This window comes from Candoia aspera, chromosome 3, assembly GCF_035149785.1.
Source record: "Candoia aspera isolate rCanAsp1 chromosome 3, rCanAsp1.hap2, whole genome shotgun sequence".
Classification (NCBI taxonomy): Eukaryota; Metazoa; Chordata; class Lepidosauria; order Squamata; family Boidae; genus Candoia; species Candoia aspera.
In genome coordinates, this window is record NC_086155.1 from 32,427,842 (window position 1) to 32,455,152 (window position 27,311).

At 41.1% G+C, this 27,311-nt stretch overlaps 1 protein-coding gene across 1 annotated transcript in view; it reads right to left on the minus strand.

Annotated features, from left to right (window-relative positions):
* MTCL2 (microtubule crosslinking factor 2) overlaps positions 1 to 27,311 on the minus strand; it is a 103,322-nt gene that overhangs the window by 63,869 nt on the left and 12,142 nt on the right. Inside the window, exon 2 of the mRNA XM_063297248.1 lies at positions 8,921 to 9,145. Coding sequence (XP_063153318.1) covers positions 8,921 to 9,145 — 225 coding nt within the window. The remainder of the gene's footprint in view (positions 1 to 8,920; positions 9,146 to 27,311) is intronic.

A 27,311-nucleotide genomic window follows, 5' to 3' on the forward strand; every position in this document is an offset into this window, starting at 1 on the left:
ACAGATTCTTCCCCATCTATCTCTTTCCTACTCTGCTACATCACACTAAGTGGAAAAAGGTCAGCCTAGCGCCAAACCTAAAAGGAGAAAATACTATGCTAATCTGAATTTGCTGTTCAACCTGAACAGAACCACTGGCTATCTAACATTCCGAACCCTCAAATGTGAGAAACTTAGTATGGCAGATTTGCACTCTTTGCTCTAAGGAATTATAGGATATTTCAATAGAGGTCATCCCCTTAATTCGGTGGCTATCTCTGAGGAAGCTTGGTGTAGTAGTCAAGGTGCTGGATTAGGATTGGAGAGAGACCCAAGTTCAAGTCCATCCTTAGCCATGAAAATTCACTGGATAACTCTGGGGCAGTCTCTTTGGGCCAGTCTCTTACTCTTGGCCCAGGTTGCCTATCTCTCATTGTAGAACTAAAATGAAAGAACATTCCCATGGAAACTGCCTTGAGCTCTTGGAGAAAAGGTGGAATATAAATCTAACAAATAAAAATAAATAATAGATTAGGGTGATTAGATTATTTCTACATCCACCCAGAAGCAGCACAGAGTGTGTTAGCTCTGCTGAATCTTATGTTCACATACATTTTTTGGCAAATCTCACACACTGTATTTTGGTCACTGCAGATAGCCGGTATTTGAATTCTTCAGCAATAACACGGTCACAGCGCAGACTCTCTGATAATTAAGGTCATAGATGCTATTTTTTCACTTTCCAGGGAAAGAAAATACACTCCTCACTGAGCAGAAATTAACTTTAACCCCCACCTCACCCAAAAGAAATCATTTTACTGAAAGTAAGAGACAGAAGGAACAGATGGTAAAACTTCAGGTCAAGGTCCTTAGCCTCTGGTCTCAATGAAGAACGTTGCCAATAAAGCAGGAAGTCTACAGGAAGCCTAGGAAACACCACTGAGCCCTGTAAGTCATGTTGATTGTGTCAGCCAAACTGCCAATTGAAGTGAGGATGGGTTTTCTCCCCCTGGCAATGGGTGCTGCCTTCTGCCCCTCCCAGCTCCCTCCAAAATTATTTCTGAATTTGGATTGCCTCTTTATTTTTTTCCCCTTCTATGCATCCTTTAGGTGCACTTCCCATATTTTTCTTCTTTTTCAAGTACCATTTATCAGATTAAACATTTACTTCATTTTAATGCCAATGTATAGAAAAATTGAGTAGTTTTCACTACTGGAATAATAAGGTTCAATATCACTTTTTGATAGGAGTAACAATACTGCATTCTTACCATTAGGATTACAACTGACAAATTTATTTATTTATTTGTCAAACCAACATGGTTGTCCATCTCACGAAAAAGTGACTCTGGGTGGTATACAACAAGATGGTAAGAAACTTAATATATAAAAGACAATTACAGTATTTTTTTTAAAAAAAAATGAAAAATATTATAGCAATCCTGCTGTTTTACATGATTAATATTAATGATGAATAATATATATCTGATTGTCAGTTTTATTCTATATTTATTTGTTTGTTTGTACTTTTTATTTATTATTTATTTTATTTAATTAATTTAATTTATGGGATTCCCAATTCCGGGCATCTTACAATTAGCTTATTAAAAGAAAAAAAAATACAACAGACCGAAGAGCAAAGTACAAAAAGCAAAGCAAAACAAAACCGGGGTTCCACAATCAACTGATCCCCAAGACCTAGAAGGACAAGTAAACCTTCACTAATTTCCTGAACAATATACAGGTGGAAGCCATATGAATCTCTGGCAGGGGGGATCATTCCAGAAGGCAGGAATTGCAACTCAGTAGACACACTTCCTGGGTCCCACAAGACATTCTTTAACTGATGGGATACAGAGCACATCCATCCTGCTGGACTAAACCGGATGGGCAGAGACAACTGGAGACAAGCAGTCCCTCAGATAGCCAGGCTCTTTGCCAGGAAGGGCTTTAAGGGTAATAACCAGCACCTTGCATTGCAACCAGAAGCCAACTGGCCACCAATAAAGCTCCCAAAGCAGCAGAGCTACATGCACATAACAGAGGTCTATCTAGACAGCAGAAGGACCAAGAGGATTGCATTCCCCAATCCCAATTTCTCCAACGGTCATCCACAGGTATCACCATGCAGTTTCCATGCTGTAGCCTTGCCTGATCCCTGATTTGCAGGGGTCCAAATAATCTGCTTCCTTGTAGTGCTCTGTGCAGTTGTCTGACTGTCTATCCGTTCAGTCGTGTCTGACTCTCGGTCACTTTGTGGATCAATGCTCTCCATGCCTTTCTATCTCTTACAGCTTCCTTTAGTTCTATCAAAGTCATTCCAGTGTCCCTTCTGATGGTGTCAAGCCAGTGAGTCCTAGGGCAGCCCCTTCTTCTTTTACCCCCGACCAATCCCAGCATAATTGTCTTTTCGAGTGAGTCAGCTCGCATAACACAACCGAAGTATGAGTTTTTGTTTGGTTATCTTGGCTTCCAGGGATATTTTTGGTTTGACTCTGTCTAGGACATCCTTGTTGGTAATCTTCGCCATCCATGAGATGTGTAGTGGTTGTCTCCAGCACAATTTGAATGCATCTATCTTTCTCCTATCTGCCTTCCTTCACAACCATACATAGCTATTGGAAATATGATCGTATTAACTAGTCTGCATTTGGTTGGGAGGCTGATATCTTTATTCTTCCAGATGTTATTTATACTGGTCACTGCTGTTCTTCCAAGCGCTATACGTCTTCTGATCTCCAGGCTGCAGTCATCCTTTTGATCAATTTTACAGCCAAGGAAATTGAACTCCTTTACTGCTTCAATTACCTGGTTGTTGTTGATCTTAACACTGACTTGCAGTGCAGTTGTAGGGCTATTTTCTGCACAACCTTTCCAAGAAAAGGAAAATGGTTTATTTGGAATATGGTGCATAGAATATTTATCTTAAAGGAAAGCTTTATTGAGGAGGCCTAAGTTTAAATTATACAGAATTGTATGCACAATTAAGCACCACCTTATCTGTTCCACAGATTAGAGTGGTGGGAGCTTCTCTTGTTCTTGCTTTCTGGGATTATAGTACAAGCACAGAGGCTGGAGAAGGCCACTGTATTTAAGCTGCAATGTCTTGAATAAGGTCCTCCAATTAAAAGCAAAGATTTTCCAGTGAGGGCAGTAACCTAGCAGGATTACTGCACCATAACAGGTGTGAGGAAGAAAGGATCCTGCAGTGGAAAAAAGAGAGGGAGAGAGAGAGAGAGAGAGCATGCAATGGCTCTGCAGCTGATGGGAAAGAAATTGCCCTGTACTTCACCCTTTGCAGTTATTTATATAAATTCCATAGTCACATTCTGACTATGAGAACTGAAAATTGAGCTAGCAGAGGGGTAAATCAAACCATAACTATTTCCATAGAATCAGATTAGTATGAAACTCTAGCAATACCAAATGATGGGGGTTGTTCCACCTATTTCCTGTTTCTTTAAGCAAAACATCTGAGCATAGTGAAAGCTGAGACAACCAGAAGGCAGCTGTTACAGGCTATAGAGAAAGGAGAGGAAAGAAAAATGCAGCCTGACAAACATGGGGGAGCCATCCATCCACTTTCTGCTCAGAAGAGAACATTCCATGTGTTGGCCAATATGGGCAAAACAAAAGGTTTGATGAAGAAAATAGATAGCACATTTTAAATCCCAGATGCTGTTTCCAAGTGCAAGATATTCCAACAGTCTTACGTAAATACTAAAACCTATAATCACTAGTTGTGGCTGATAAAAGTTTTAACATCTCTGTATTTCTAATTTTTTCAAAAACCTCAATTTGATATAACACAAATGAGATTGTAATTTGCTTTTGTATCACTATTAGTAGCTATAGAATAAACTAACACTTTTAATCTTTCAAACATCAACTCCATTTTTTTTCTTATGTTTATACCTTTAAATTTTCACAGTCTTAAATCTCTCACGTTAATTTAAAATAATGCATGATTTAAAATTATTGTGAAGTAAAATGTCATTTTTAATTTTATCAATATACATTTAAAAATCACACCAAATCCGGTGCTCATACTTACAATGCTTCACAGGCTATCTGGACATAGCAAATATGCAACTGAATTCTATACTACGTTAAACTACTTAGTTCTGGATGTGGTGATAGAGTGAACATACACACTCTATCTGCAAAGAACCAAAACTGCAGAAAAACACCTATAAGTACATATACAGGATGAGATAGCATACTGCACTAATCTATGGATGAATAAAGAACATAAACTAGGTGCTAGGACATAAACTAATGGGACGCGGTGGCGCTGCGGGTTAAACTGCTGAGCTGTCGATCGGAAGGTCGGCGGTTCGAAACCGCGCGGCGGGGTGAGCTCCCATTGTTAATCCCAGCTCCTGCTCACCTAGCAGTTCGAAAACATGCAAATGTGAGTAGATCAATAGGTACCGCTTCAACGGGAAGGTAACGGCGTTCTGTGTCGTCATGCTGGCCACATGACCCAGAAGTGTCTATGACAACGCCGGCTCCAAGGCTTAGAAACGGAGATGAGCACCGCCCCCTAGAGTCGGATTCGACTGGACTTTACGTCAAGGGAAACCTTTACCTTTACCTAGGACATAAACTATAGTTTACAACCAAAGTGTCCGAGTTGACCCAACACATTAAGCCAGAAGCAAATAAACCACATTATGACAAAAATGGTAAATTTTGGAGTGGCTTTAGAGAGTGTTCCCAAGGGCTTTGAGGATTAGCTGTGGCCTGGAGCCTTAGATTGAGCACCCAGCTCTAGTTCCTGGTAGGCAGACTTCCTGCATTTATCCTGGTGTGCCAAAAGTTCTGTTAGACTTTGACGTACATTCTTTCAGTACAAGATACAGGAAGCGAGAAAGATTACCTTACATTATAGATGGGAGGTAAGGTTGGGAGATTATGGCTTGTCTAAAACTACCTGCCATGTCTGTAGTTTAACAGAATTTGGAACAACATGATCCTGATTCCTAGGTCTAAACCATGATTAGTATTCATATGTAAATTCACAGCAGCAAGCTTCAAATCTGAACACCTGCAATATGTTTCTCTCTCCAGAGATTTAGTTTATGTTCCATATTATTCAAGGTTTGAGAAGCTATAGACTGATGACTGGTTTGCACATTCAGTCTAGGCTTCCATATACAATTCCATTGTAAAAGGATTTAGAGATGACTTTGGTATGAAAGAACTGTTAAGGAGGGACTTGCAGAAATATTTAAGTAGTCCAGAAGTTGATGCAAGAATGAGAAGCTCAGAATAACCCCACCTTGAGTTTGTCCGTTTAACAGAGAAATCTGAACAGACTTTCAAGATTGATGTCAGCTTTTTGAGGTAGGCCAGGTCAAGTGACAGACACCAGAGGGATTCCAGGAATACTGCTTCATAATGGTAGGGCATAATAACCCAATTTTGAAAGCCTGTCAAATGGGTTGGTCTTGCTATACTAAAGGTCATTCTCCAAGAGGGATAAGCTGTCTCTGGGACAAATCCAGTTTTCAGTGGCAATGTGGCATTTGAAGACTTATAAAGGCGATTTGAGTTTATATTAAACATATCACAACTGTGACATTTTTAATGTGGATTCATTTTTTTTAAAAAATTCCCAATTGCATTCATATTATCATATTAAAACTTTGCCTATTCATTGATCATGTCCAGCTCTGCTATATAACATGCACACAAAAGCATTACCTATTAAAATGCAAGTTATAGTATAAAAGATAATGAAATTCTTCCCTTAAGTTCACATGCCAACAGCTCTAATGAAGAGCTGGGAGCAAGGCAGCACAGTACCTCTGGGTTGAGATTGCAGAAGAGGGTGGTGGTGTTCATTCAGAAACATTCTCTCACTCCAGGGCAAGTCACTTCATTTTTAAACACTCCCAGAAAGTGCAGGTGGTGGCTATATTTATTTTGCAAACAACCATGCAAGCATATCCTCTTAACTGTAGAGCAGTTAATGGTGAATATATGGATGAACATTGCCATCAGTCACTTGACACAAGCTTCATTTCTAGGATCAGCCATTTTCTGGTGCTGGGGGCACTTGGCAGCAGATTCACTCCTTTGTGCAATGGGCTTCACTTGGCAGCAATCTTGGGCCCTGTTATCCTCCCCTTGACAACACTGTAAATGCAGTTTTGTACCCAAAGGAGAGTCTTATGCCTAAATAATTGGATAGTCTACTGTATTTACTCTCAGCTATGGAGGACCCACACAAGCACTGAGGCAACTATAAAGAACTTTGAGACACATATGGTAAAGAGTGGTATTCCTTGGGCAGATGTAGGGGTTGGAAATATGAATTTCCAAGGTTAAATTATAGTACTTAACACAAATTGAAAAAGCAAAGGCATGCTCTCACATTAGTTTTTTAAAGCTATCTTAAGATGATGATGATGATGATGATGATGATGATAGATTAAAAACAAAAAAATCATTCAACCTGAATAATACAGAAATGGTATATGTGCTGTGCCTGGAAGGTCTTTTCAGTTCAAACTACTTTGGCAGAATTTATTCTTACAGCATCACAAAATGGCCAAATCTTCAGGGAACATATAACCAATTCTCCCACCTTCCTTCACTTATTGTGAGTTCAGAACATGAAGTAAGCAAAATGACAATCCTGAAATCAAGCTAATTCTACCCTCAAATCAATCTAGTTTATATGGGAAAATAATGTAGAGCCTTCACAGAAGCATTTATGGCCCCTTTCACGAAGTTGATGATATATTGTTGACAGGGAAGGCAAGAATACAAATTTGCCAACAATTAAAATTTTGCGTGACCAGGAGCCAACCAAAAACACCTGGAATGGCAGAGAAAAGCTACAGTAGTTGAAGTAATGATACAAAGTGGGCATGGCTGTTTTATGCAAATAGGTGGGAATGGGATATTTTTCCATTTACACTACAGTTTTCATGTATTTTCTACCTCAAAACAGTGAGATGTTGCATTGCCAGTTTTCAGCAACTGCAGCTTCACAAACACAAATCTATAGCTTGGAAATTGTAAACGCCTCTACTATGTTGTTTGGGAAGAATGTGCAGCCTCGGAGAAGGTTTCACCAGCTGAAGGTCTGAAGCTCAACACTCTTGTGTTTGTAATCATAGAACAAGGAGCTTCCAAAGATGCAAGCTCTTTGACTTCTCCAATTAGTCTATCATCTAATCCCCTTTTCTCTCCTTCAATCATGCCACCCACCATGGGCATGCTGAACACTAACTTATCCTACCATAGCAGCTTATATTTCCATCACCTGTTGAATATCTATACCATTAGGTAAATGAGTTGTAGACAAGATGCCAGAAAAAGCGCAAGACTACTAGTTAACTACAGAGAAAGCATTCCTCCATTGGAGTGTGTTGCTGTCTTACGCCCTTCAACAAAAAGTGCCACACCACACAACATATGTTCCATCCAGCTGGCCTGCACAATCATCCTGAATGAAGGCACTCCAGCAGCTCAAAGGAGGGGCTCAGTCTCTTTGGTCAGCTGCTTAGTTCTCATGATTCTAAATGGAGTTGACAAGGAGTCATGTTTTTATAACTGACCGCTCCCAAGCCTGTCTATCTCCAGAACCACAGAGACTGTGCAATGAAGAGATTACAAGCAGGAAAAAGGAATTCAGAGAGAGAAGCAACAGCCCATTTACAACTGAATGTATGCCATTTTACTGGGGAAACTCAATATCAAATTAATGTGCAACTATGTAATTTAATGGCTTGTGAAGCATTTCCAGAGTAGCCCATTCAGGACTGTATGAAAACCATTACTAATTTTTTTTTCTCCAGAAAGAGAAATAGTCATTGCCTTCAGTATCAGCCAGTATCATGTGCAGTGCAAAATTAGCTTAAATACAGGTCCTCCATCATAATTCATAGATTGTCCAATTGAAAATTATGTAACAAAATAGCCAAAAGTTAAGGCATCCCACTCCACAAAAGCATTTCAAGCAGAACAAGTTTCTGTTCACACTCATCAACAATACGTAAAATCAACAAAAGCTATTTATTGATTTTAAAAAACAACAACATTCTGCATCTAGGTAATTCAAATTTTGCTGCAAGAAAAGGTGATTTTTAGGACATCCATGCAAATTAGAATCATTAACACAACTTTACTTAATCTGCGTATTTTTATTCTGCTTCTGGGACAAAGCTATGGGGAACACCAAATTCATAATCCTTGCTTTCCATGACTGTAGTGATAGAAACCAAAAACATGCTTCCTACAAAGTAAAAAATCTCCATATAGTGAATTCTGCACCTAATGCTATTGTACTGCAATGCTTACATTGTGCAGTCATGCAACTGTGAAATATACAAACAGCTGGGCTTCAAACTTCCAGTAACTTGACTTTATTTTACTATGGCTCCAATCTCAGTTTATTTATCTTTACTTGCTCTTATCTTGCCTCTACATAAATGAGGTAAACTACGTTTATTCAAAGGAAGCCAAGTCTCATGGTATCCTGTGAGAAATGACTAAAATAGTATACCACCACTTTTCCAAATAATCATCTCCAATGCTTTTCAAGGACAGTATGCCATCAGATTAATTTCTCAGCAAGACTTCTATACTGTATGAAGCTCTTTTTTCTAAAATGTAAAATTAAATCTACTATAAATGCCTTACTGAAGTTGCTATAGCTCAGAAGCAGACAACATCCTTTGAACAGAGAAGAACTCCTCTTATATCAGATCAAAGGATTTCAGGCATTTGAAAGGAAAAAGCTTTTTAAATTCTTGAAGAAATGCCAACAGAAAACTAGACTGGACAGGCAATGGTCTAAATGGTACGAATACATTCCTTCTATTCCAGAACCAATAGTCTAAGAGAAAGCAACTCCTTCTATCCCAAGTTCATTCAGTTGGCTTCCCCATTCTGATGAAGAAAAAAATTGCAAATGCAGGCTTACCTTGACATCTTGTTCAAGGCTGTGGATGAGCTCTCCATCCACCTGGCCAGTCTGTGCAACTCGAAGGCTGCGTCGCTCTGCTTTACGCAGACGATACTGTAAGATACGACAAGTCTTACTAGCTTGATCCAGTTGTTGCCTTAGCTCCTGTAGCTGATAAACATCCTCTTCCATGTAGACATCTCTCATCTCCAACATCTCTGCACGTAGCTCCTCAATCTCATCCTGGGAAAGACAGACACAATGGTCAAAGGATGGGCAAGTCAAGTAACAAAGCCTGCATGCTGGGGATTTGGGGGAGTGGGAGGAACCTATGCATGAAAGGGCCACTTAGTGCATCTACATGTATTGATTGATTGCAAGTTATAATGAATCTTTGCACTACAAAGTCTTCCAGACATCTTACATAGAAATCACAATTTTAAAAATTCTAAGCACAAGTATAGCAGTACTATTCTATAAAGCCTACCCTGAAGTTCAAAAATGCAGATTATGGGTCAGGAGAATATAACAGGTTTAGGTTGCTACATTAACAATAATAATGGTGTCCCGCTTTGAGAGTCCTTCTCATCTGAGTAGACGCAATCTCAGTTTTGATGGAAGAGGAATTCAGAGAACAACCTCCACAAATCTATTCTGAGGTGGCATAGAATAATTCATGTTAAAGATGAAGACCAGAGGTATGCAATACATCGATCTTCAATATAAAGTCTGTCTATATAACAGCTTGCTGTAAGGAAAGACACAGCAACTTAAGGTGCTAAATTTGCAGTCCTGCATACTCTTAAACACCCCTGGAGATGAACTCTTAAATGCTGCAACTATTTAAACTGTACCAACTTTCCCTCTCAAATACTCAAAGTTGCAGACAAAATAGGATGTACAAACTGTGCATAGAGTTAAGTATATAATTGCCATTCCACTGGTGTAATATAAAATCTTATGTCGCATTATTTTAAAAAATAAATTGTAATATTTATCCTTTACTGTTTGTACTATTTTTTGTTCATCTAAGTGAGTCCTTATTAGTGAAGTTTGCAAAGATCAAATCAAAGCAGATTTTCTCAACTCCATCTGATGTGTTTCTGCCTCTGAATAATTCATGTCAAAGATGAAGAACTTCAGAGAGCTGCTTCTCTTCTATGGAAGGGAATGGCCACATGCACACACAGTGAAATTATTGATGCAATCCTGGCACAGAGTGCCACAACTCCAACAATATAACACCAGTCACTTGTACAGAAAGGCAAAGTGTAGATAAACAAACACTAAGAAAAGCTGCTCGCACCCCAGATCTCCACCTATAACATTTGAGCAACAGGCAAGATTAATGAAAGAAAAAAGATGGGGTGGAGAAGAGAAATCCCACATGGAAGCCTCTGAAGCTAGCATGCACAAGAGAGCAGCCTATCCATGCCAATTCAACTAATTAGCCTTAGGAGATTAGAAGGAAATAAACTACATAAAACTTGCAAAATGAGGTTAAAAGACTGCACGTCAAGAAAAAAATGACACTGCACCAGTTGGGGGGGGTGTCAAGATTTTCGCTGAATCACAAAGGAAACTGCCCTTCTACTTGTACCACCACTGTTATTTCTGTCCTTATACCTACAGAGATATTGACGCAGCCAACTTCTACACAAATAAGAACTGCCAAGGTCACTTAGATTGCAGTGGGATATAAATGGAATAAACACATAAAACACATAATACATAAACACAAAATAAAATAAGTAAAATTTCTCTAAAGCAACAGGGTTGGGGTCATGTGTTTTGTCGTATCATGCCTCTTTCAGCAAGCTGGGAAAAAATTGCAGGCCTGGCCCTGAAGTGGCTGCTTGAGCATCAGCAGTCCACGATACAAAACAGAAGCATAGATGGAAGGTATTTTGCATGGAGTTTTGTCCTCCTTGTGTCATCCCTTCAGGATCTCACAGATCACACTCAAGACTATGCATTTCACCTGGAATTCCTCTCTTAACAAGCAATGGGTTTAGAATATTGTACCCTTGCTTATCATATACAAGAGGGAAGTACAGTACTGTAGAAAAGGAAAACTAACTCTTCTGGTATAATCATAATGTTTCATGACACTGCCATTTAATATCTTTATATAGAAGACAACAAGTCCAGTTCAGCTCCTAATGAGTACAGTGATAATGGCCATGTAGTCTTGGCAGCAGCAATGAAGGGTTTGTCACTGCTTTATTTCAAGACGTTTTTTCTACTTTTCCCAGACCACAGACCTAGGATTTCCCATTGGTATGCCATCAAAATATTAACTAACCCTGCTTAGCTTTTGGGGCCAGCCAACATCAGACAGGTGCTGCCACCTAGCTCTGGACATACCATTCCCATTACTGTAAACTAAAATTAAATTCCAAAATACCTTCCATGTACTGGTGTCAGAAAACCATCCGTTCACAAGACAGGTGGTTCCACAACCCAAAGGAGAATATGGAAGTCTTCTTGTTTGTGCTGTCTCCAGTCCAGGTGCCTGTTGCTAGTACTACATTGGCTGGCTACATTCCTTGTTCCTTCTGGGAGATGTACACATTTTTGTTCATTTGAACTTGGAAGGTGAGATCAGCCAGTCCCCCCCCCCCCGCCTCAGTTCTTTACAGATCAATGGTTTATCTGCTTATGATGCTCTGATTGGCTTCCCTCTGCTTATCATGATGCTCTATCATTGATTAGGAAGCCTTTCTATGGAGCAAGTGGGCAAAGGGGGTACACAATCAAGGGCTTTCCAAACCAGCCCCCCAGTCATATTTAATCATGAAATGAGGCATCCTTGCAAAGGATATGACAAGGTCTCTGGGAGATCCCTGCAAAATGTAATTACAGAAAGGTATTTCTTGTCTAATAACTTTTTCTGCTAACTTGCATTCTTATGTAAACAACAGAAGGTCTTAAAAGTTTCTCAAACAGAAGCAGTTCACACAATTTATGGGATAAATTCATGCAAATGCATGAACAAATCACAGCATTTGTTTATGCTAACTGAACATTGATTTCTGGCTTTTAAAAAAGAAAGTAATGTGACATGGGAGCAATTGTTCAATTTCTTTATAAGTCATTAACATGACTTTTGAAGGAATTGTTATTACTTTATGGCACTAAACGTCCAGATTTATCATGTTTTATGCATGTGTAAACATTGCTACAACATGCAAAATCCCCAAATTTAAATCTTTTGCATTAGTTAGCTATTATATATATGCACAGAACTTACAGAGGTATTACCAGGGCATTTAGGTTGATGCCCACTGCTATCAGAGATACGGCCAGAAATTTTGATTTGATATGATTTGATATGGAGGCCTGCTGAAATTCAACATGTGTCACAACATCACAACACAAACACTGCCCTTCACATACTTGCATATGATGTGGTGTTGCAAGTTCAAAAGGGCAGAGCTTATATTGTGATATTTTGGCATTGCCCATTGTTTACCATTATGGTTAGGAACAGACACCTATGACAGTGAGCAAATGTCAGATTCTTCTTTTTGAACAGCTGTTAAGACTTTGTAGCCACTCCAGCTCATAGACTGTGGATTTTAATACGATGGGCTTTTTCTTTAGCCAATCTCACTACTTACTTGAAATTAAAGTATGCATCACATAGAATAATACTATGCAACACTCAACTACACTAAAGTGCTTTAAAATGGGATGATGTTGTTTTGTTCCTTCCCATTATGCTCTCTTATCAGGGCAGGAGCAGCAGTTTCTGCTGCTGCTGTTAGGAAATTAAGGGGCAGGAACAGGCTTCTCTCCTTGCCTGCCACCAGTATCATTTTCTACTGGAAAACACTAGTTTCCTGCTGGATCATCTTGATCTGGCTTCAGCCTGCCTCAGAAACAAGTTGGCCCCGAGATGGAGGCTCCATGGAAGGGCATGTCTCCAACGTCTGGCAAATGGTCCCTCTCAGATCCAGGGCAAAGAGGCTAGTGGATGACCCTTGTAAAGGGTTTATGTTAAGCACTAAGACATTTAAATAGAAATAAATACCTAAAATTGTACCAGTTTCCAGAACCAGTTGTACCTGAAGTGCTATTAAGTAAATAATTAAATAAAGACCTTACTACCAGAAAATGTCCAAATTCCACTATGCACTGCCCTATTTATCTTGGCATCACCTTCTTGGAATCTTTGTGGTAGCTACAGGATCCAACACTTAACACATTAAAGTGGGCAGCAGCCATCATCATTATGTTTGACTGCTTACTTGATCACTCTTAGTCACTTGAAAATAGGCAAAATATGACATAAATCAAAACAACTGAAAAGGTCCAATAGTTCCTTAAGATACTTCTGTATGGAGGCTTTGGAATGGTCTGTTTGGCTAGAAGCTAAACAGAAGAGCAATTAGTCAGTCCTCTAATACAAACCTTTTAGGTTACATAAAAAACAACAGGTGGAAAAGTACTGGGTAGACACATTTGCAAACAAAATAGGTTGATACTCTTTCATATGTCTTTATTCACAGAAATCTGGTTCCCTGCCATTCTTGGCAGTCTGCAGCAAATCAGGTTTTTGTACTGTACTGTCTACACATTCATCTTCTAATTTTTCAGCAAAAACTAGATATTTTCCAAGAACTTTCCCAGGTTTCTGGTTTAGCCTAGGACTGCTTCATACTATGCACAGCAACAAGTGTGACACATGCACACAGATCAGGGAGTAACTCCTAAGTCCAGGCCTTGAACTTGTGCACCAGCATAACACAAATTCCATCCTTCCAGTCATCATTATGGCTAGGGATGATGTGAAAAGAAGGACAACATATCTGGAGGCCAACAAACTGGGTAGTACTGATTTACAAACCTCCAAATATGCATTAGTCATTGTTTTCATGTTTTAGATATAAAATGATTTATGCATACTCCAACAAAAACTATAATCTATGAAGTAGTGCTCATATATCATTTCTCTCCTGCTAGATCTACTTTGCTTTCATGTGTAAACAGACAGTCCTTGAACTTTTTCAAAGACTCGAAAAATAACTATTAAATTTATAAGAGAGAAGCTAGACTGCTTTGTCCGAAAGACATCAGAGAGTGACCTTTTTCTTCACAGAAGACAATTACAGTGATATCTTTCACAGGGCATTACAGCTCTGCCAGATTTGCAAAATATTGATCAAAAACAGAGAAGAGGGGAAGCATTCATAAACATCAAGATACACAGAAACTATTCTTAGCAAGTAAATCTTAGAAAAGAGAGTTTTCTATACCATTGGACATGTTACCCTCTTGGACTGGCTGAGAGGGTTGGGAGTGGGGGCATGGTTCTTCAGTGGTTCACCTCCTTCCTCTGAGGCCAGTTCCTGTCAGTGATGGCTGGGGGAAGAGGTCTACCCTAGACCCCTGCTTTGTGGCCTATCCATCTATAGGAACAAGATTCAGTTGTCTCCCCACTCCTCTGTAACATCTGCATGAAACTTCTGGGTGAGGTCATCTGTGGCATGGGGTTAAGTACCATCAGTATGCTGATGATACTCAGGTATACATCTCTATTCCAGGCAACCCAAGTGATGCTGTTGAGGTGCATTTACAGTGCCTGGAGGCTGTGTGGTTCTGGATGGGGCAAAATCAGCTTTGGCTCAACCCTGACAAGACTGAGTGGTTGTGGGTTTAAGCACCCACCCATCCCCATCTAGTCATTTGCTATTGTTAACTTTGAATGGGATTACACTTCCCCAAGCAAAGGTGTGCACAAGGGGGTCCTCTTGGACTCATGACTCCTGCTCTAGGAGGACGGCCTTGCATAATTACATCTTGTGTGCCACTTGTACCTGTTCATAGATCTGAAGGCACTATCCACTCACTCATGCCTCAATCACCTCCCGTTTGGACTACTCTGTGCTTTACATGGGTTGCCCTTGAAGAGCATTTGGAAGTTTCAGCTGATCCAGAATGCAGTGGTACATATCACATCACTGCTTCATGAGTTGCATTGGCTTCCAGTAGGTTTCCAGGTGCAACTGAAGAGCGAGTTATCACCTTTAAAGGCCTACATAGCATGGGGCCAGATTACTTGCAGGACTGTCTTTCAATGGTTTCTGCCTGTCTCACCAGATCAGGCAGAGCAAGCATGCTCCAGCCCCATCAATGAAGCAATGTCACTTGGTGGGCCCTAGGAAGCATGCTTTCTCTGACATGGCATCTGTCTTGTGGAATAGCATTCTCCCTGAGATACAGACAGCCCCTACTCTGTTGGCCTTCCAAACAGCTATGAATACTTGGCTATTCCCCCTGGCAGGATGTTAACTGTTGTGAATTTATTTTGTTTTTATCTCTGTTCACCAACCACAGTTCCTTTGGTAGATGGGTGGCTATATAAATAAGTAAAACTATCAGAGATGCAGCTTCTTCAAATGGAGAGTGTAATCCTCATTTTGAAGTCAACCACCTACTGGGAAACTGAGCTTGCTCTTGAGAGCTGCCTCCTTATACCAGTCACCTATCATTAAAAATCTCCAGTGTGTTTTGCTTCTTACCAAAACATACTGGAGATAACAACTAATATGATGCTTTGTTCCTATAGTTGGATACAGGATAATTCTGTTGTTCTACTTCAGAAAAGGTGAGAGATGGAGGTACTTTTTTTCCAAACTTCTCACTGTGAACAAGATTCCAAAGCAGCTGACTGCTTCTAACTAGAAGGTGATAAAATCAACACATATGAAGACAGCAACCTGTGGTCCCAAGCCCATGCACTACTCATGTACCCATGCATTGCCTATGCAAAATCAAATTTTGGAGAAATAGAGGCAGGGGCAAACCAGGGAAAATATAGGACTAGCCTGGTATTATAATGTGATTGTCTAGACCAGGGTTCCTCAACCTTGGCAACTCTAAGCTGTGCGGACTTCAACTCCCAGAATTCCCCAGCCAGCTTTGCTGGGAGTTGAAGTCCGCACAGCTTAGAGTTGCCAAGGTTGAGGAACCCTGGTCTAGAATATTTCAAAATCCCTTAATATTCTTTTAGCTGGAGATGCCAACAACTGGGAGTAGGGTCTTAACAGGTTCAAAGTTTGTGTTAAGTTGTATTTCAGAATCACAGTTTTTTATCCTCAAGCTTGTTAGGCTAATTCAACTTCATCGTTATGTTTAGCAACCAATACTTTTTATTCAAATAAGATGAAGCAATTTGCTGAATTCCACCTCTTGTTGGATAGCTATTAGCAGCTTCTAGATAGCCACTTTTTAAAAATGCCAATTTTTCCTTAACAAGTGTTGTGGATCAGCTGTGCAAATGCCAAAATTCATTTATGAGTGCACATCTATACGTTATTTGATGCATTCTACTACTCACAAAGACAGTATCCATTTGGTTCTTGTGATTCCAAACAGCTGTTTATAACAGACCCACCCAGAAATCTCTGTGCTCCTTTGCTAGGCAAGGCTGCTTTGTCCTGGCATGTGTTTCCAAAGGGTCAATAGGAGGCCAAATTCAGAACTGTGGGATCAGCATGTTTTCTAAATGTTAACAATAAATCCATTGGCCTGTCTACCACATTTTCCTACACCTGTAATTCCACTCCAAGGATCTCTGTGTTACACATGAATGCTTCATTTGCTCTTTGATAAATAAAGGGACATTTGATAATAAATGGCATTTGCATCTGATATCTTAGGGGAAGCAAAAAGGAGAATCTGGGGATACAGTTAGGACAAACTGTACAAACCATTATAAGATTAGAGTAACTACATCTACTGAGAACTCTATTGAGTAATTAAAAAGGAAACAACAATATAATTATCAAGGAATCTACCTGCTTCCAAAAGAGATACCTATCAATGGCTAATCATGAGCAACCCAACATTCAGTGCACTAATAAACCAACATTACATAGCATTTACTTACAGTATTTATATTTCCCATATTTTTCATAAATTGGGCTGCGAACATATGCTTGGCTCAAAGTCATCCATTAAGAACCACACTGAGATGGGACTTGAACCTGACTCCCCCAGCCCAACAACTTCATCACAACAAAGAACTGAATCTCTTCAAAGTATCAAGAGAGTGGAGCTTAACAGACAGATTCAAGAAACAGGCAGGATCAAAAAATTGTTCCAAAGTCATGGCACATTTCTAATTCAGAGGAAGTTTCAAATATATGAAATTAAAACAGTTGCTCTAAAGACTTTTTTTGGTTCCTTAGTCAGTGTTGATTCCTGACAACTGCCTGGACTAGTCCCCCCAGTTTGCTGACAAGATTTTTGGAAGTGGTTTGCCCTTACCTCCTTCCTAGAGCTAAGAGAGTGACTGGCCCAAGGTCACCCAGCTAGCTTCATGCCAAAGGCAGGGCTAAAACTCATAGGCTCCTGGTTTCTAGCCTGGTGCCTTAACCACTACACCAGAATGGCTCTCCATAAAGATATGACTATCAACAAATGGCTGCTATCATTGGTTATCCATTCATCTTTAACATACACCTAAAATTAATTCCTCTCTCAAATCTCTCCCTCCTATCTTATTTAAACTTTGAAATGTATGAAGTCAATAACTTCCATAGGGAGGAATTGGTCATAAGTATCTAACTATACTTCAGCAAAGGATCGTTACCTTGTCGTGGTGCTGGAGCTTGAGCACCTCAATGATGCCATGAGCTAAACCGTGAAGGGCCACCCAAGACGGGAAGGTCATGACAGAGAGGTCAGACTAAATGCGATCCCTGGGGAAGGTAATGGCAACCCACCCCAGTATTCTTGCCGTGAAAACTAAATGGATCAGTACAACCAGAGATATGTCGGTATACCATCGGAAGGTGAGACCCCCAGGTCGGAAGATGGTCAAAATGCTACTGGGGAGGAACAGAGGATGAGCTCAACTAGCCCCAGACGTGATGACGCAGCTAGCTCAAAGCCAAAAGGACGGCTAGCGGCCGACGGTGCTGGTGGTGAACGGCGAATCCGATGTTCTAAGGATCAACACACCATTGGAACCTGGAATGTAAGATCTATGAGCCAGGGCAAATTGGATGTGGTTATTGGTGAGATGTCAAGATTAAAGATAGACATTCTGGGCGTCAGTGAACTGAAATGGACTGGAATGGGCCACTTCACATCAAATGACCACCAGATCTACTACTGTGGACAAGAGGACCACAGAAGAAATGGAGTAGCCTTCATAATTAATAGTAAAGTGGCTAAAGCAGTGCTTGGATACAACCCAAAAAACGACAGAATGATCTCAATTCGAATTCAGGGCAAGCCATCTAACATCACAGTGATCCAAATATACGCCCCAACCACAAATGCTGAAGAAGCTGAAGTAGAGCAGTTCTATGAGGATCTGCAGCACCTACTGGACAACACGCCTAAAAGAGATGTTATTTTCATCACAGGAGACTGGAATGCTAAGGTGGGCAGTCAAATGACACCTCGAATTACAGGTAAGTATGGCCTGGGAGAACAAAATGAAGCAGGACATAGGCTGATAGAATTTTGCCAAGACAATTCACTCTGCATAACAAACACTCTCTTCCAACAACCTAAGAGACGGCTTTATACATGGACTTCACCAGATGGACAACACCGAAATCAGATTGATTACATCCTTTGCAGCCAAAGGTGGCGGACATCTGTACAGTCGGTAAAAACAAGGCCTGGAGCTGACTGTAGTTCAGATCACGAACTTCTTCTTGCACAATTTAGGATCAGACTAAAGAGATTAGGGAAGACCCACAGATCAGCTAGATATGAGCTCACTAATATTCCTAAGGAATATGCAGTGGAGGTGAAGAATAGATTTAAGGGACTGGACTTAGTAGATAGGGTCCCGGAAGAACTCTGGACAGAAGTTGGCAGCATTGTTCAGGAGGCAGCAACAAAATACATCCCAAAGAAAGAGAAAACCAAGAAGGCAAAATGGCTGTCTGCTGAGACACTAGAAGTAGCCCAAGAAAGAAGGAAAGCAAAAGGCAACAGTGATAGGGGGAGATATGCCCAATTAAATGCAAAATTCCAGAGGTTAGCCAGAAGAGATAAGGAATTATTTTTAAACAAGCAATGCGCGGAAGTGGAAGAAGACAATAGAATAGGAAGGACAAGAGACCTCTTCCAGAAAATTAGAAACATCGGAGGTAAATTCCAGGCAAAAATGGGTATGATCAAAAACAAAGATGGCAAGGACCTAACAGAAGAAGAAGAGATCAAGAAAAGGTGGCAAGAATATACAGAAGACCTGTATAGGAAGGATAACAATATCGGGGATAGCTTTGATGGTGTGGTCAGTGAGCTAGAGCCAGACATCCTGAAGAGTGAGGTTGAATGGGCCTTAAGAAGCATTGCTAATAACAAGGCAACAGGAGACGACGGCATCCCAGCTGAACTGTTCAAAATCTTGCAAGATGATGCTGTCAAGGTAATGCATGCTATATGCCAGCAAATTTGGAAAACACAAGAATGGCCATCAGATTGGAAAAAATCAACTTATATCCCCATACCAAAAAAGGGAAACACTAAAGAATGTTCAAACTATCGAACAGTGGCACTCATTTCACATGCCAGTAAGGTAATGCTCAAGATCCTGCAAGGTAGACTTCAGCAGTTCATGGAGCGAGAATTGCCAGATGTACAAGCTGGGTTTAGAAAAGGCAGAGGAACTAGAGACCAAATTGCCAATATCCGCTGGATAATGGAAAAAGCCAGGGAGTTTCAGAAAAACATCTATTTCTGTTTTATTGACTATTCTAAAGCCTTTGACTGTGTGGACCATAACAAATTGTGGCAAGTTCTTAGTGGTATGGGGATACCAAGTCATCTTGTATGCCTCCTGAAGAATCTGTATAACGACCAAGTAGCAACAGTAAGAACAGACCACGGAACAACAGACTGGTTTAAGATTGGGAAAGGAGTACGGCAGGGCTGTATCCTCTCACCCTACCTATTCAACTTGTACGCAGAACACATCATGCGACAAGCTGGCCTTGAGGAATCCAAGGCTGGAGTTAAAATCTCTGGAAGAAACATTAACAATCTCAGATATGCAGATGATACCACTTTGATGGCTGAAAGCGAAGAGGAACTGAGGAGCCTTATGATGAAGGTGAAAGAAGAAAGTGCAAAAGCTGGTTTGCAGCTAAACCTCAAAAAAACCAAGATTATGGCAACCAGCTTGATTGATAACTGGCAAATAGAGGGAGAAAATGTAGAAGCAGTGAAAGACTTTGTATTCCTAGGTGCGAAGATTACTGCAGATGCTGACTGCAGTCAGGAAATCAGAAGACGCTTAATCCTTGGAAGAAGAGCAATGAAAAATCTCGATAAAATAGTTAAGAGCAGAGACATCACACTGACAACAAAGGTCCGCATAGTTAAAGCAATGGTGTTCCCCGTAGTAACATATGGCTGCGAGAGCTGGACCATAAGGAAGGCTGAGCGAAGGAAGATCGATGCTTTTGAACTGTGGTGTTGGAGGAAAGTTCTGAGAGTGCCTTGGACTGCAAGAAGATCAAACCAGTCCATCCTCCAGGAAATAAAGCCAGACTGCTCACTTGAGGGAATGATATTAAAGGCCAAACTGAAATACTTTGGCCACATAATGAGAAGACAGGACACCCTGGAGAAGATGCTGATGCTAGGGAGAGTGGAAGGCAAAAGGAAGAGGGGCCGACCAAGGGCAAGGTGGATGGATGATATTCTAGAGGTGACGGAATCGTCCCTGAGGGAGCTGGGGGTGTTGACGACCGACAGGAGGCTCTGGCGTGGGCTGGTCCATGAAGTCACGAAGAGTCGGAAGCGACTAAACGAATAAACAACAACAACAATCTAACTATAACACGGCAGGCATGGTAGCTTAGGCATTGTGTGGCGAATCCCAAATGTATGGACTCAATTGGAATCCAAATATTGCCCAAACAAGTTGATACTTCAGAGCCACTTGAGATACCAACTTGTACTCTATCAGCAGAGTTCCCCATAGATGTCTGCAGATGCCACACGGGTTCCAAGTGATAGTCGTCACAGGATACTAATTTGGGGGGAAAATAATACAGACTATCCTTTCTCTAGTTCAAATAAATGATATTGTTCTCTTTAACCTGAAAATACTTTGCTAATGACAAGTTGCCTATGTTAGATTTATGTCACTGGAAATATACTTTAACAAAACTAAAGGAAAGCAGAAAAATACTGTCTTGTGAGTCTACAAACTGAAAAATATGGAAACTAAAATATTACATGAATCTGACCTTATCAGCAATAGCTCAACTTGTATTCTTACGATCTCTCACTGTAACAGGGAAAATGACATTAAGGAATGACAAGGGAACATTTCCCTAGAGATTAAAGGGAACATAGCAGCAGCTTTCAATTAACTCCAAACCACAGACTAGAAGAAGGAACAGCACTATAATTTACCAGAATAAAATAAGAAAAGATTTATAAAAGAAACTACAACAGGGATATCTTGATGAGCGCAGAGCTCTCAGAATCTCTAGGTCAAGTAGATTAATGTTACCCCCCAAAATAGACCATTTTATTTATTTTATTTATTAAATTTTTTAAACAACCCAAGAGCCAAAGCTTTCTGGGTGGTTTAAAATAATATATATTAGAAGATACAATTTGAATCAAAACATATACCATAAAATTAAAAAATGAAAAATGAAAACACTATAAACCAGGAAGCAGCAAGGCAGTCATTCAAAATTTAAAACAATATGAGTTAAAAGACAATTAAAAGACAGCTAAAAGACTATTAGCAAGTTAAAAATTAACTGGACAGCAATACGGGTAAGGGCTGTATTTAAGTAGTAGAGCTACTGCTTTGCATGTGAACAGCTCAGTTGTGGGCTAACACCCTGCCTTTTTCCAGGAAGGGCTGAAAAAGACTACACACATCTGAAACTGACCATCAGAACTGCTGACAGTCAGTGTAGACGTTCTGATCCAGATAGACTGGCTTCTTCTCTTAAAGAGCATGGATCATTGCTACAAATTGTAGCCTCTTAACTCAAATCTACAAACTACAGTCTAGTTTGTAGTTTGCACAACATGCTAAAACAAACTGTGGTTTGACTGGTATTGAATTAGCTTACTGTGAGGACCCAGCCATTGTAGCTTATAAACAATCTGTGTAGTAACTGTGCAAAATCAACCTACAGGGTTTTTTTTAAAAATACTTAATGGCTTAACACAATTTCTGAACGCATTTTAAATTTACTTTTTTAGGATACCTTTGGTGCTCTGAAACGTTATACATGTTGGAAAGAGTCTGAAATACCCACAATGGAAGAATGGCTGGTAAAGAATGACAAACCTGACTTGTTTGATTAGGGAAAGGGCAATATCCACATTTACTAGTGACGAGAAATCCCTGACTATTATTTGCTGAAAAAAGAAAAAAAATGAACTTGTGTTGGTGATTAGAAAGTGTAGATTATGGAAAGAAATAAATTATGTTTTAACCTTAGAGAGAGAGAGTAAAATATAAATGCACTTGTAATTGCTGTTAATAAAATTGGAAGCCGCTTCTTTATAACTTTTTCTTTTTTCTTTCTTTTCTCTTTATTTCTGTATACCTTTTTTACTTACTTATTACATTTCTTTACTTTCTTTACCTTTTTTTCAAAACTTGTATTGTTTTTATTCTCTTAAGAATTTATTTTTAAAAAAATTCCCTTCTCACCACTATGGGTGATATGTGTCTTCCTCAACCTCAGGTCCCTATCAGAGGCCTGGGAGTTTGAAGGTTCTGCGCAGCATCTTGGCTGTTCCTAGCACTGCACTCTTCTGGACAGAGAGCTCTGATGTTGTTCCTGGGATCTGTTGGAGCCACTCTCCCAGCTTAGGGATCACAGCCCCCAGTGCTCCTACCACCACTGGGACCACTTTGGCCTTCACTTTCCACATCCTCTCTAGTTCCTCCTTCAGGCCCTGGTACTTCTCCAGCTTCTCATACTCCTTCTGCCTGATGTTGCTGTCACTTGGCACCACTACATCTATCACCACCACTGTCTTCCAGTCCGTGTCTATTACCACAATGTCTGGTTGATTGGCCAGTACCTGCCTGTCCATCTGGATCTGGAAGTCCCACAGGATCTTAACCCTCTTATGCTCCACAACCTTCTGTGGAATCTCCCATCTGGACTTGGGAGGGTCTAGCCCACACACTGTGCAGATGTTCCTGTACACAATGCCAGCTACTTGGTTGTGCCGTTCAGTGTATGCTGTTCCTGCCTGCATCTTACACCCTGCCACTGTGTGTTGGACTGTTTCTAAGGCCTTTCTGCACAGTCTGCACCTCAGGGCCTGTCTAGTGTGGCAGACCCCTGCTTCTATGGATCTGGTGCTTAGTGCCTGTTCTTTTGTTGTTATCACTGCCTCAGTGCTGTCTTTTAATCCAGCCCTTTCCAGCCACTGGTAGGATTTCCCAAGGTCAGCCACCTCAGCTATCTGTTGGTGGTACATACCATGCAGGGACTTGTCTTGCCATGGCACTTTCTTTGCTTGATCTTCCTCCCATGTCTGCTGCTGCCTCAGGCATTCTCTCAGCAGCTCATCTTTAGGGGCCATCTTACTGATGTACTCCTGGATGCTCTGGGTCTCATCCAGGACAGTGGCTTTGACACTCACCAGACCCAGCCCACCCTCTTTCCAGCTGGTGTACAGTCTCTGGGTGTTGGACTTGGGGTGGAAGCCTCTGTACATTGTGAGGAGCTTCCAGGTCCTCACATCAGCAGCCTCCATGTCCTTCTTTGGCCAGCTCACTATACCAGCATACATGTTGATGGTGTAGATCTTGTTCTTCCCATTGAGCTGGCTCTTCAGGACCTGTCTTATCCTTTGGTGGCATTTGGATGTTGGTGTCTCCCTTGCCTCCTCATCATGGTTCCCATGTGACTGTGGGATACCAAGGTACTTGTAGCTGGTCTGTATGTCTGCTATGTGGCCTGGGTACCACCCCATCAGTCTTTCCTCTTTCCCTTCCCTTCCCTTTCCCCAGTCTTCCCTTCCCTTCCCTCTCTTTACTACCATCTGGCCACACTTCTCTAGTCCAAATGACATTCCAGTGTCGTCACTGTAGATCTGTGTCAGGTGGATCAATGAGTCAATGTCTCATTCACGCTTAGCATACAGACAGCTTGATGTCATCCATGTAGAGGAGGTGGCTGATGGTAGTTCCACTCTTGAACCTGTATCTGTATCCAGTCCTTGTGATTATCTGGCTGAGGGGGTTCAAGCCTATGCAGAACAGCAGCAGGGTCAGTGCATCACCTTGGTATATGCCACAACTGATGGCCACTTGCACGAGCTGTCTTGAGTTGACTTCCAGTGTTGTCTTCCACAGTCCCACTGAGTTCTTGAGGAAGGTCCTTAGTGTCCTGTTGACTTTGTATAGTGCCAGGCGTTCACAGATCTGTGTATGTGGCATTGAGTCATAGGCTTTCCTGTAGTCAATCCAGGCTGAGCTCAGATTGGTCTGTCTAGACCTTGAATCTTGGGTGACTGCTCTGTCTATAAGCAACTGGTGTTTTGAGCCTCTGGTGTTGTTCCCAATGCCCTTCTGAGCTGTACTCACGTACTGGCCCATATGGTCCTGCAGCTTGGCAGCTATGATGCCTGATAGGACTTTCCATGTCGTCGGGAGGCAGGTTATTGGCCAGTAGTTGGATGGTGCTGTTCCCTTGTTGAGGTCTTTCATGATCAGCACTGTCCTACCTTGTGTACTTACAGGCGAAGTACAAGCTGAGCTTGACTGCTAATAATACATAGTTTTCTTGGCAACAATATGGAAATATTTTGCCACTGCCTTCTTCTAGGATGTTTTTTCAACTTCCTAGTCTAGCCTACAGGTCTAGACTATGAGGTGGCCAGAATGGTTTATTATCAAAACCACTCGTTATTAAAACAACTAGTTACAATAAATAAGTCCTTGTGGTCAAGAAGTAGGCTGGTTCCAATCAAGATCACCTGGGCAACAATGGGAGGACTGGCAAGGTTGCAGGAGGAGACTGTGGCAAAACAGTTAGGCAGGATTTGCTGACTGGAGCTGTGGAACTGGAAGAAACTAGGGCATGTGGCACAACTGGAACTGGAGACGATTGTCCGCAATCTGGAACACACCCAAACTAGGCTGGCACCTGGAAGCTAGGCAAGACCGAACTGGAACCACTGGGCAAGGCTTGGCTCGAGAGGCAGGACTGGGCTGAACTGGGTGACCCAGGCTGGACTGGGTACACTGGGCTGAAGACTCAGAACAAGGTTGATAACTCGAAACAAGGCTGGACTTGGCTGAAGTCTCCGGGCTAGGCTGGGAGCTTGGCAAGCAACTAGGCTGGACTGCAGGTTCTTGACTAGGTGGAGAGCTTGAAACACGACTGGACTGCAGGTTCTAGACAAGGTTGAGAACCTGGATCACAACAAGATAGGTCTAAAGTTCCTGAACAATGTTGGGCAACCAAAACATGGCTAGACTGGACTGGAGATCCTCAGCAAGACTGGAGGCTAGAAGCACAACAAAACTTGACTGGAGACTCTGTACAAGGCTGGGAGCTGGAAGCATGATAAAATGGATCTGGAGATTCTGGGCAAGGCTGGGGGCTTAGAGTACGACAACACTGGTCTGAAGACTCTGGACAAGGCTGGAAACTTGAAGCAAGGCTGGAAGCATGCCTGGAATGTGCAGAATGGCAGCAGTGAGGTCCGAAGCTGGACACGAGGCTGAGGTTGCTGGATTCGGCAGGGAGAAGATCCTCTGTGGCAGCAGTTGCAGGGTACAGGTCCACTTCGGTAAGACACGCAGGCACCGATTCCCCTCCAGCTACAGACGAGGTTTCCGACACAGGTAAGGACTCTTCTGCTGGGGCTGCAAGCTTGAAGGATAGGTTCTCTCTGGCAGTTTGCTCTTCGCTTGTCTGCCTTTTATGCCAATCCCTTACATGCCTATTCCCTTCTGCAGCCAATCAGGCTGCCTTCTCCTTCACATGGTTTTCTGCACATCTTTCGCGCACGCTGATTGGAGGATTCAAATCCTCCTCTGAAGACTGGCCAATCAGTGTCTGTAACTTCTCCCGTGCTGCTGAATCATTTCTGAGTTTTGCTTTCCCGGTTTCTGCCTGGTAAGTTTCTGTTTCCCCTTCTGACTGAGAGAGTTTTGTTTTCTGAGTCAGAGGCTGGCTGAAACCTCACAGGTTTTTAGATCAGCTAATTATGAACTTACAAGACTAAAGTCCATGTCTACCCTCCAACATTTTGCAGATGGAAAAATGGATAAAGTTGTAATATCCTACAGTATTCTTTTATCAAAAATCACTTCAATACCCTTACCAACTAGTATTCATAACCAAGAGCTTTCTTTGCATGCTACTTTTGTAATGAGCATATTGAGGCCCACTGAGTTCAATCTGTTCTTAACATCTGGATCCCTCCCACTGATTCTGCAACACTCTATCCTCTGCTATAATTGTTAGGAAGGTTAACAGTCCTTGTTACTTAAAAATAACACAACCACTATTGTTCATTCACAATATCGCTCAGCACCAGTTGGCAAGAAGTACACTGTATGATGCTTTACTATTCAGGTGCATGTATTTATATATGAATGTGTACTAGAAATAAAATGCAAGGTGGACAGCAACTTGAGGGCACTTAATCAATTCCTAAATGAGCAATTATCTTTCCTAGAATCTAAGCATTAAACTGAGGCTTGAAGAATGAGAATACTAAAAGAAATTTAGAAAAAAAACAATAAAACAAAACCAGGGCATTCACTGAAAACTGTGGCTACCAAGACCAAAACAAGCCAGCCTTGTAAGTTGATTCAGGAGCTTGTGTAGCTCCAATCCTTATTCCGTAACCATAGTTTCCCATTTTGGACATGGCAAGAAACTATGAAAAAGTAAAACTGTCATGTAGCCAGAAGGAGCAGTGTGAGGATGGAGTAGACACAATCTTCATTAATAACTTGGCTTACTACATTAAGATATAGGCTGTGCTTATACACCATCCAGAACCACAACTAACCACTTTTTTGCCTCACTTGTTGCGCATACACAGCCCATCATGGTGTAATGTGTTGTGGAAACCCCAACAATTGGGTTACTTATATTTATTTATCTAAAATATTTATATACCACTTCTTAGTTAAAAAAAACTCTCGAAGTGGTTTACAATAAAAAAAAATGAAACATGTGTTAGCATATCATGTGAACACAGCTACAAATATAGATATAAATATCCAAATCATGTCACAGGTAAATTCAATTAAGGGAGACCATGATGGCTTTGTGTTATATGACTGAGCTGACAATGTATGATTACAGTATCTGCGCAGCATTTCCACTTTCAAAAGCAGCTCCATCTTGAGACTAAACCTGCTAGAATTAGAAAAGCAGTTCTAAGCCATGTCTTTGAAAATTCCATAATA